Below are 12,165 nucleotides of genomic sequence, written 5' to 3'. Positions count from 1 at the left end.
GGGAAACAGGTGTTTGTGACTGCGACTAAATTGAGAGAGTGAATGAGAACAAAAAAATTACACAAGATTTGAAAGCTGAGTTGGTTAAGATGAGGAAAGAGATGAAATGGATGCAGAGTGAAATTAAGAGAATTTGAGATATGTATAGAAAAGTGAAGATGAAAATGAATAATGTTGGTATGAAAGAGGTAACGAAAGACCTGCAAGTGGCGTTGTATGGGGATTTGAGTATTAGAGGTGTTGTAAACAAGAAGATACACAAGATTTGTTTTCCTAGATGTAAAATGAATAGAGTGATTGAGGTGTTGGATATGAGGAGTAAGCGAACAAAAGAGTTGGTAGTAATAATAGGAACAAATGATATGACTGGGAACAAGGAAAACATAAGATTGGATATCAGGAGGCTGTTGAGAAGGATAAAAGATAATATTGTGAAGGTAGTCAGTGTGTTGCTCAGATACGACATGATGGAATGAGGCAGGGAGTAAAGATTATGAATGATGCATTAGCAGAAATGTGTGAGGAGAAAGGAGTGCAGTTTGTAAATGTGTGGAATGAATTTGAAGGATAAGTTGATATGATATAATAATTGATATGATGGATTTCATTTGAATGGTTTTGGTGTGAGCCAGTTGGAGAGACTGCTGCAAGGTAGAGATAGTGCAGAGAATGAATCTGATTAAATAAGAAGCAGTGTAAAAGAGCAGGAGAGTAAGGAAGTAGAGATTGAAGTGAAGCTTGTGAATGAAGAAGTGGGTAGCATGAGTGTAGAGAATGAGAGAACAAGTGTGGAACATGAACAAGGAAATGGGAAGACTCAGGGTGAACATGGGAGCAGAGCATGAGAAAAGTTGATGCTCCAAGAGGATGCGAATGCATGTGTAGAATTCAACCATCACTCCAAAATCTCTAATCTCATCCACTTCCTGCAGTACGGCAGCGTCAATATAGTACCCATCCTTATATATCTGCACTCCAGAATGCAACACCTTGCACTTAGTGATATTAAAACTACATTACTTTGTCCCCACTACTTTGTCCAAGTAAAGGTCTCTTCAAATCTTACTGAAGGGAATTAACATCAGCAGTGCTACTTATAATTCTTCCCAACTTTGCATCATTAGCAAACAACTGAAGATAGTTGAGATATTTAATGAGCAGTTCATAAAGGTCTTTCATTCTTGTGAATGTGACATAATAGAGAGTTTGAGACCAGTGGATGATGATGAGAGAGTGACTATAAGTGAGCAAGAGGTATATGAGGTATTGAACAAACTTGATGTTAATAAGACTGTGGGACTTGATAATATATCATCATGTATTTTGAAGAAATGTGCTAGGGAGTTAACATGTGCCTTGACATATTTGTTTAGCATGGGCTTGCATTGGATTAAGTTCTAAAGGAATGGAAGGAAGACAAGATTGGTCCAATTCATAAGGGAGGTAACAGAACAGCATCAAATTATGGGCCTATTTGTGTGTCAGTTGTTGTGGTTAAAGTATTGGAGAAGCTGGCGAAAACCAAGATCCAGAATTGGATTGATACCAGTTGACAACTGTCCCTTATCTTTGATGGATAGCATGGATTTGCTAAGGGGAGGTCTTGTTTTAGTAATCTACTTACTGATTTCAATAAGGTTATCGCTTCATTGGACAAAGGAAGTGGATAGACAGTATTATACTTAAATTTTGCAAATGCTTTTGATAGATTACTGCATATTAAATTCATAGTCAAACTAGAGCATATGGGGTTGGATATTAGACTAGTGCATTGGATTGGAGATTGGCTATCTGATAGGTATCAGCAAGTTGTGTATTAGGGAGCAATGTCCTGTAAGAGGAAAGTCACTAGTGGTGTGCCTCAGGGGGGTTTGTTTTAGGGCCATTGCTATTTTACCTGTATGTTAATGATATTGCAAAGATTTGGATGGGGATATTCAGTTGTTTGCGGATGATGCAAAGTTGGGATGAACTGTGAGGAGTAGAGCAAGTGTTCTTGCCTTCAATATTGCAAAATATAAGGTTTTAAAATTTGGAAAACAAAGATGGGATGTAGAATTCATGCTTTGTGGGAATATATTATCGGATGTGGAGGAAATAAGAGATCTTGGTGAGTGGTGGATAAAGATTTAAAATTTAGAGGCACATTGCCAAAATTGTGAGCACCACACAGTGAATTTTGGGAATAATGCAGAGGACACTGACTTGTAGAAGTAAGGAGATTCTTGTTCCATTGTATAAGGGAACAAAAATTGTTCCCTTGATTATGCCACATATGGACTACTGTGCAGCTTAGGTTACCAGGTTTTCCAAAAGATGAAGAGATGTTGGAAAAGGTCCAGAGGCGATTGACTAAGGTAGTTTCTGATATTGGAATGTTGAGTATGAGGAAGGGTTGAGAAGATGCAATTTACAGTGTCTAGTGGATAGGAGGAAGAGGAGTTGTATGATAGAGACTTACAGGTTGGTAAGAGGTTGTTATTGGATCAACTTGAAGAGGTTTTTTAATGAAATGTTGTAAGATTTTGGGAGAATAAGAGGTCATCCCTAGAAGCTGTATAAAGAGGATATGAAGAAGCAGGTTTTTTGACGGAGAGTCGTGAATGATTGCAATGCCTTTCCTGAAAGTGTGGCATCTGCAGAGAATTTGAATGTGTTTAAGGCAAGGTATGACAAAGGACCTCTTAGATGAGTCTGTCTTTGGCTCTGTGTAGTCTTAGGATAATAATAATAACCTATTTTAGCATTGTCTTATTGATTCGATCTGACCAGCCATAATTTATATCTATCCCAATGGCTTTAACAGGCCTTTAAGGCCCACAACCTTCCAAGCATGCTTGGATTTCTTAACCGAAATACGAGGATAGAATGGTCACTCCTATGCCTCAAGGTATTCTTGGCTGTATCCCTGTGTGTTCACGGGGCCGGTTTGCCTGCTTGCGGGATGAAAAACACCAGATAAACTGGCGGAAAAAACCCTACTGCCCGCGCCCAAGACCGGCTAACTTGGCTATGGCTGAGGAAGATCCTTCAGCTCCTCACGTCTCCGACGGGAATCGAACCTAGGACACTCCTTCCCCAGGCATATGGTTGCGAAGCGCAAAGCCACTAGGCTAACCGCGCGGACCATAATTTATATGCTATCATTAATAATACTTCACCTACTCCTTTTTGTAATTTTCTGTCTTTCTTGAATATTCTTCCTCATTTTCTTCTTCATATACCATTCCTATCAGCTCGTCCTCATCAGTCATATTTCTCTTATACCTGTTTTTGGATTCATCTGATTATATCTTTCCTTCAAATTTCTCTCACATTTTTTTTTTTAATACTTCTGGCATTCATAAACAGGCATAACAACATGCCAAAAATTGACATTAAGAAGTAGATGTACCAATGAAGAGATGCATTTTGCTTACTTAAAAAACTTTTAATGATTGAATTTTTTTTTTTTTTTTGTCAAGTTTTTTGACCATTCTCAGTTCCAATATAATTAAAAAGAAAATACAAAAAGTAGGATAATTGAAAAAATATTTTTAAAATTTTTTAAAAAAATTTCTTAATTGAAGTTATCCTACTTAATACTCCTCACTTTTGTGTTAATTTTTTTAACAGTCATTTTAGTTTAATTTTCTATGGACTCTAATGGCATTACAGATGGAGTTATCCTGTTGCATGTAACACTGTATAATTCTAACTTCTGCTTATGATTAATTGTCATTTTAATTTTATTTCTCTTTAACTGTATTAGCATTGAAAGTTGTGATGACTGAAAATTTTGTGATCATTAAAACTATAATTTTTACCTAAGTGAATTCCATCTCTTCTGTTATTGTTAAATGCAAAAATCTTCTACCTCTAAATTTATTTCGAACAGCTACCAGTTTCATTACGTATTCAATCATTTGCCTTATTGAACCATTCATTCTCCATTTTTTCCCCACATTTTCTGCCTCTACTCTTATCCAAAGCATGGAATTTAGTATTTCTGAGGTCACCCTGTGATCATTACTTTCTATAGCAACTCACCTCACAGTTTTTCCTGTGATCCTGACTACTCACACTGATACCATTTTACACCCCTGTTTTTCTGAATCATCATCCGCTTTCTCCTCCCATCTCAACAGCAGTGTACTTTTCCAGCCTTACAGTATCTTTAATTAGGATATAGTTTTTAACTGTTCTACAATCTCTTATTCCCTCTCCCTTTACACATTCTAGCATATTCTTTGTTTAACTAAGATGCAGTCCTTCATTGTTCTGCAATTCCTCATCCCCTCTTCCTGCATGTTATAGTGCAGGAAGAGAGTTAATAGTGTGTACCTCCCATGATGAATCTCTTACTCCATGGAGGTCAGATGTTAATAATAATAATTACAATTATTCCTTTCCTTTTCAAATGCTTAACCTCCCTACTGGCTGAGGTGGATGAAATAATGAAACCAAATTGCACTTCTTATTCATGTTATTCAACAGGTGTTACAGAATCATATCCAGATTTAGCTGAACGTCTATAGACGTCATGGCTGGTTGGGGTGCTAATGATAGTGATGATGATTTTTGTGTGTTAGCTTTTATCAAATGCCAAACTGTTGTTATTTATTTCAGAAAGAATTAAAGCAGTGTGTTTTTTTATTATTATTATTATTTTTTTTTTTTATGTGACACCCACCCATAAAAGGCAATGAATTCATCTACCACTACAGACAATCCCATTCATCCATGCCCACAGCAAGATTTCAACCCATAGCCTATTGCTTGGAGGGCGGATACTCTAACCACTCAGCCAACCAAGACAGCAATTCAATATTTGAATAAATATTCAAGAAATATGTGGTAGTATCTAATATATTTTGTAAATTTAGTAGAACTTATTTAAAGAGTTTATAATTTTATAGTGAAAATTTTCTCTGAAAATAACTTTTCTATTTTTACATATTAACAGGATGGAAAGGCTGTGGAAGTCTCTTGTTGGCAAGAACTAAAGATCGAAGTATTTCTTTTCATCGTCTAGCATCATCTTCAGTGTAAGAAATTCAGTTTTCACTTATTGCTAATTGTGTAATTTGACAAACATCTTACTTCATTTTGCTGAAAGTACTGCATTTGGGTTCAGCACTATCCCATATTATAAAATCTTATTTTAATTATCTAAATTAAGTGGTTATTAAATCCAACATGATTTCAAAGCTGAATACAGAAACTATAAAAGTTTCATGCGGATTGACCAGAGAGCTAACGGGAATACACCGTCACAATACTACGAGTTACCCTCACCGAACCTAATAGGAAAACTTGACCACTAAAAGCCCCTGTATATTGCATTCTGTTGGCTCATTATAAGGTTTCACTAGTCTGACAGCTGTTTCAAACTCATTGGTTTTCGTCAGAGACTAGGCAGAAACCTAGAGAGCAAAACTCTCTGTGCTATGGGATTTCCCTTACTTGATACATAGGTTCCCTTACTTGATGGTCTGGTTCTGACTAGGAACATCCTTATTTTTAACAAAGCAAAGTTCCAGCATCAGTAAAACCAGGATATCTCAACTCTCTGCTGAGGCTGTATATCCCCATAATCCACTTAGATGTTTTAAATGCCAGAAACACATGGGCATACCAAAACTGCCTGTATGTCATTACTTTATTATCTGTGTCCAATGTGGCAGTAAAAAGCATGATAATAAATCATTCAGAAAAAAAAAATGTGTCATTTGTGGGATAGAATATCCAGCCTGCTTTCATGCATGCTGGTGGAAGGATAAAAAAGAAATATAAAAGACCAACACAGAGGCATTTCATATCAGAATTCAAAAGTAAAACTTGCGACCATATTTGTGATGGTCTTTTTATGTTGAGGATGTGAAACAAAATATCAAAAAGGAACAAAAATATTACTGTCCATCCTGCAATTTCACTATACCTAAAAGTTATAATCCCGACTGTTTCTCTTTGGAGTGTGTTAATAATGTGAACTCTTACTCCTGAAAAGAGCTCCTAAAAATAATCTTGCTAAATGAGAATCCTCTGGCCTAAAAAAAATGGTAAGAGCATATGTTATAAAAAGGAAATATCATTTTGTCAGTTGGGAAGGTGATGGCCACTGTTTTTTGGGATTCCCAAGGAATTATCATGATAGACTATTTAGAAAAGGGTAAGACAATAACAGGAGTCTATTATGCGTCATTGTTAGACTATTTAAAAGAAGAACTGAAGAAAAAACGGCCAAGATTGGCACACAAAAAAGTGGTCTTTCATCAAGACAATGCACTGTCCCACACATTGGCCATCGCAATGGCAAAATTGCACGAATTGAGGTTCGATTGGTTACACATCCGCCCTATTCTTCGGACTTGGCTCTGTGTGACTTCTTCTTGTTCCCAAACTTAACAATTTGGCTTGGTGGGAAAAAATTTTCTTCCAATGAGGATGTCATCAAGGCTGTCAATGACTATTTTGCACTGACAAATCCTACTTTTTAGATGGGATAAAAAAATTGGAAACTCGCTGGACCAAATGTGTAGACCTCGATGGAGACTATGTTGAGAAATAATGGTGATTTTTTTAAAAAAAATGTGTTTAACTTATTTTTTACAAAACTTTTCAAACAACCTTCATTTTCACTGAATTTAAAGTAAATGTAACAAACAAACATACTAAATGATAAGGAGCATTTGTCCAGAAGGGGAGGAGAGGCATACTGGTTGTCCATACTTCCCACAATCCAATGACAAACACAAATAAGAAAATTAAAGATACCAAGAAATTATATACTTGGTTTAAACCTTTATCCAAGTTAAAAGTTTATTTTTCACTTGGTTAGACTATAATAAATTTAATTTAATCCTTTATCCAAGTGTGTGCAAACAATCTTTGCGCCTGAAATATAATCAGGGCAGGGCAACTCGTATATAGAAGTGTTGACTTCACATCACTTGTCTTAGTATCCCATAATGCAAAGCACATACCTTACGGATATATATAATGTTATGCATTATGGGAGGGGTCACTACCCAGACTGATTTCGACCTTTATTGAGGTCTCGTCAGTGGGAGCCAGATCCAGAGTTGATACTAAGGTTGAAGTAATGCCGAAGTCAGATTTTCATATACTAGTTGCCAAAAGGTGTCACACCTTATTATTAAAATGCTCTGGATTAGAGATAGTTGTTCCACTTGGTTATACTATAAATTAAAGATACCAATAAATTAAATACTTAGTTTAATCCTTTATCCAAGTGTAAGCAAACGAAGTTTGCACCTGAAGTATCTTCAGGATTGGGGCAACTCCTGGCAAAGGTGGACTAAGGTTTCATCACTTTCCTTGGTATCCCACAATGCAAAGCACATCTCCTTGTGGACATGTATAATGCTATGCATTATGAGAAGGGTCCCCACTAGACTGGTTTTGACCTTTATTGAGGTCTCTTTAGTGGGAGCCATACCCAGAGGTGATACCTCAATTTAGTTTAATCCTTTATCCAAGTGTAAGCAAACAAAGTTTGCAGCTGAAGTATTTTCAGGATTGGGGAAACTCGCAATAAAGGTGGACTAGGTTCTCTTCACTTTCCTTGGTATCCCATAATGCAAAGCACATCTCCTTGCGTACATGTATAATGCTATGCATTATGGGAAGGGTCACTACCTAGACCAGTTTCAACCTTTATTGAGATCTCTTCAGTGGGAGTCAGACCCAGAGGTAATACCAAGGTTGAAGCAATGCAGAAGTCATGTTTCCATATCCCAGTTGCCAAAAGATGTCACACCTTATTATTAAATTACTCTGGATTAGAGAAAGATGTTTTGGAAGTTTTTTCCCACTTGGTTAGACTATAAATTATATATTTAGTTTAATCCTTTAGATAAAGGATTAAACTAAATAATTTAGATAAAGGATTAAATTAAATATATAATTTATAGTCTAACCAAGCGGGAAAAAACTTCCAACATCTTTCTCTAATTCAGAGTAATTTAATAATAAGGTGTGACACTTTTTGGCAACTGGCATATGGAAATATGACTAATGCATTGCTTCAACCTTGGTATCACCTCTGGATCTGGCTCCCACTGAAGAGACCTCAATAAAGGTCAAAACCAGTCTGGGTAGTGACCCTTCCCAGAGTAGTGACTCTTCCCATCTCTGCAAGGAGATGTGCTTTGCATTATGGGATACTAAGGAAAGTGATGAGAACTTAGTCCACCTTTGCCACAAGTTGTCCCAGTTTTGAAGAAATTTCATACACAAACTTTGTTTGCTTACACTTGGATAAAGGATTAAACTAAATATATAATTTATACTCTAACCAAGTGGGAAAAAACTTCCATCATCTTTCTATAATCCAGAGTAATTCAGTAATAAGGTGTGACACTTTTTGGCAACTGGCATATGGAAATATGAGTTCTGCATTGCTTCAACTTTGGTATTACCTCTGGGTCAGGCTCTCCCATTGATGAGACCTCAACAAAGGTCGAAACCATTTGGAAGCTTGGGTGATGAATGGCAATGCTGTAGCCCATGAAGTTTTAACTGAGGCACTGCTGTTGCTGTTATCCATCAGATGAGATATGAGCAAATGAGCAGCTCTGCTCAGTGGTAGGGTGAGCCTGTCACGGTGTAGAGCCAACCGGTTCTGAGAGTTCTTCTCAGTGGCAGGGTGAGCCTGTTACTGAGGGGGAACAACGCTGAGTTTTTGGAGTTTGACCATTTCTTGCACATTCAGTAAAGTCTGAACCGGTCTGGGTAGTGACCCTTCCCATAATGCATAGCATTATACATGTCCGCAAGGAGATGTGCGTTGCATTATGGGATATCAAGGAAAGTGATAAGAACTTAATCCACCTTTGCCACGAGTTGCCGCAGTCCTGAAGATACTTCATGCACAAACTTTGTTTGCGTACACTTGGATTAAGGATTAAACTAAATATATATAATTTATAGTCTACCCAAGTGGGAAAAAACTTCCAATAAAGATACCAAGAAATTATATACTTGGTTTAATCCTTTGTTCAAGTGTAAGCAAACGAAGTTTGTGACTGAAATATAATTTCACTACAAAACCAACCTTTTGCTTCATTTGCTGTTTCTGTCATCCCCACAAACTGATAATCTTTCTGACCTCTTCACCTTTTCTCTCTAAAGCATTTTATTTTCTACAGTTGAAACACTTACTCTATTAGTGAGGTCACGTTGAGACTTCAGTGTTCCCAGTTCGGATTGATCTCCCTTCTCCAGTTAAACAGATCAAGCAGGCAGGTATGCAGAAGTATTTGCGATTAGTAACAATGTAACAGAAATCATCACTCTTCCTACCAGAACACCAGACAACCCTGTGGCTTCCAATGTACCAACAAACTTGATCTCTTCTTAATAAGTTCCCCTTCCAGATATACTGTGGATGTTAGTTCTTCTCTTGGTAACCCAGTCCACAACCTCATACAAGTCCTCTCTGTCGAGGAACCCCACCTTCACCCAACAGTTCTTAGTCTCATGTCTTTTGGTCCTACAAGGGTGCCAAATGGAATGACCTCTGGCTTCTATGCCATCTTTCAGTAATCCAGCTATTGCTTCAAATTGATTGGACTCTTAATAAATTTAGTTTAATCCTTTATCCAAGTGTAAGCAAACAAAGTTTGTGCCTGAAGTTTCTTCAGGACTGAGGCAACTCGTAAAGGTGGACTAAACTCTCATCACTTGTCTTAGTATCTCCCATACTAAGACAAGTGATTGCAAAGCACATCTTGCAGACATGTATAATGCTATGCATTAAGGGAAGGACCACTACTCAGACCAGTTTCAACCTGTTGGATTCTGAATGAGGAGAAATGGAAATTGTTAATACATCATTCAGAGTCCAACATAATCTACCATTCCCTGAGAAAAAAAAATTTTTTTTTTTAATTAATAGTCTCATGTTCATAATATGCTATTTATGTAATTTCTTCCAAGTTATGTTAATCAATATTTATTTATTTATAAATTTTTGGTGATAAATGACAGTTATGAAAAGCTGTGTATTAAGAATATCAATTGTTTTGTGAATTTAATTCCTTTAATATAATGTTAAAAACTGTAATATGTGCAATTTTGATGTATCCAAGAAATTCCTTAAGATAACACTTGATTGGCTGCTATGAGAAATTATGCTACTTTTAGCTAGCACGTGCCTTAGCGCGTGTTACTGTACAGGACGCACGAAGCCAGTTGGATATAAACAAAACCAGTTAGAACCAGATTTTGGTGGGAAAGGAGAGTAGGATTTTGATAAGAGTATATGAAAAGGACACACATAGGAGTAGGGAAGCAGGCAAGGAAGGTGGCCGATTAACATGGCATAAACGGAATAAGAAGGACGGAGAACCACTTGGCACTTTGATTTACCTTTTTTTGGAGTTCGTTCTAATCCTGTTATAATTTCCTATCGCCTTGCACTGGAATAATACAGGTCAAGGGATAATAAGAAAAGAAAGAAATTGGAAGTTAAGTTGGACCAGTGCAAAAAGGATATATTCTCCCGAGTCTATTAATCAGTTACAGAAACAGATGACTCTTTTAAGTTTGTGTAGTCTCAAAGTGAAAGTCAACACGAATTTAAGTGTGTTCATAGGATTCTCGATGTGAAGAAGCTATGCTTCTTATGCCAGTAAGATTATCTTTTCTATGCCTAGTGTGAAGCAGCAAACTTATTTCTGGCGAACATAATTTAATCCTTATCACTGTATTTATCTATTCAAGATCGAATGTGTGATGTAGTGAGACATTTCCCTCTTGTCGTGCCAAATATTGTACCATTTGGATTAATGGTTCAAGACTGAAAGTGTGATATAGAGAAGCCTGTTGTAAAAACTTAATGTAATATTGGAAACTGAAAATTCTATGAACTATTCTGCTAGGTTGATAGAACTTTGAAATCTTCAAATGAATGTTTGATGGTTTGCATTTTATTACTGTTCTGAATAGTTAAACTAAGTTGATATTTAAATTATATTGAATAATAATAACTTGATAAGAGTGAAATTGTGATAGAAATCCTTGATAATAAGAAGAATAGAATCTGTAAGCATAAGTTCTAATCGTAATTATTATACTCAGCTGATTAGTTTGCAAGTATCTCAATGAAAACTAAACTATTGTTTAACTGTATTTTCCCAACTAGAAATCTTTGCTTTGATGTAAATTTATGTGACACAATTCATCATTTACAACACAATCACATTTATGTGATTCAATTCAAATAATTTTATTTGAATTGAATCTTGTATTTGCCTGATTTCTTCATTGCACTGCTCATTAAAATAATTCGAATCTTAGCGGGAACCCTATAAAGAGAACCTCGGCCTAAAATTAAGTTAGTAATAATATAGATTGGTTGATGGTTGATTCCTCAACGTTGCTCAATGGGTTACAGCATTGCCATTCATCACCCAAGCTTCCAACTGGTTTTGACCTTTATTGAGGTCTCCTCAGTGGGAGCCTGACCCAGAGGTGGTGATACTAAGGTGGAAGGAATGGTGAAGTCATATTTACCTATACGAGTTACCAAAAGGTATCTCACCTTACAACATCTTTCTCTAAATCCTGAATAATTCAATAATAAGGTGAGACACCTTTTGGCAACTCGTATAGGCAAATTTGATTTCTCCATTACTTCCACCTTAGTATCACCACCTCTGGGTCTGGCTCTCACCGACAAGACCTCAATAAAGGTCGAAACCGATCTGGGTAGTGGCCCTTCCCTTAATACATAGCATTATGCATGTCTGCAAGGAGATGTGCTTTGCATTATGGGAGATACTAAGACAAGTGATTAGAACTTAGTCCACCTTTACCATGAGTTGTCTCAGTCCTGAAGATACTTCAGGTGCAAACTTTGTTTGCTTACACTTGGATAAAGGATTAAACTAAATTTATTATAGTCTAACCAAGTGGGAAAAAACTTCCAACATGATCAGACTCTTAATACAGACACCTGCTCAGGGATAACATCCTCACAGGGATGATGACCTTTATCCCTCCTTCTACCCCAAATCCTTGGCCACCATCCAAGCCTTGGTTCTCAAAAAAATGTACAATGTAGTATGGGAAGAAAATTCTCATCACTGCAGGTAGCTAAGAACTAAACTCTAACTGTTCACTCCACCTATATTGTAGCTTGCAACAGCTGTAAAATAA

General features: G+C 36.6%; 1 protein-coding gene across 7 annotated transcripts in view; it reads left to right on the top strand.

The window, feature by feature from the left end:
- LOC150110256 (pyruvate dehydrogenase phosphatase regulatory subunit, mitochondrial) overlaps positions 1-12,165 on the top strand; it is a 366,839-nt gene that overhangs the window by 35,567 nt on the left and 319,107 nt on the right. For all 7 annotated transcript variants that reach the window (XM_090398625.1, XM_090398618.1, XM_090398634.1 and 4 more), the window contains exon 4: positions 4,946-5,027. In XM_090398625.1, coding sequence (XP_090254751.1) covers positions 4,946-5,027 — 82 coding nt within the window. The remainder of the gene's footprint in view (positions 1-4,945; positions 5,028-12,165) is intronic.

This window comes from Typopeltis vanoorti, chromosome 1, assembly GCF_054136105.1.
Source record: "Typopeltis vanoorti isolate ZY-2024b chromosome 1, IOZ_Tvanoo_1.0, whole genome shotgun sequence".
Taxonomy (NCBI): Eukaryota; Metazoa; Arthropoda; class Arachnida; order Uropygi; family Thelyphonidae; genus Typopeltis; species Typopeltis vanoorti.
The sequence above is the reverse complement of the archived record's forward strand: the minus strand, read 5'-3'. Positions and strand labels throughout refer to the sequence as shown.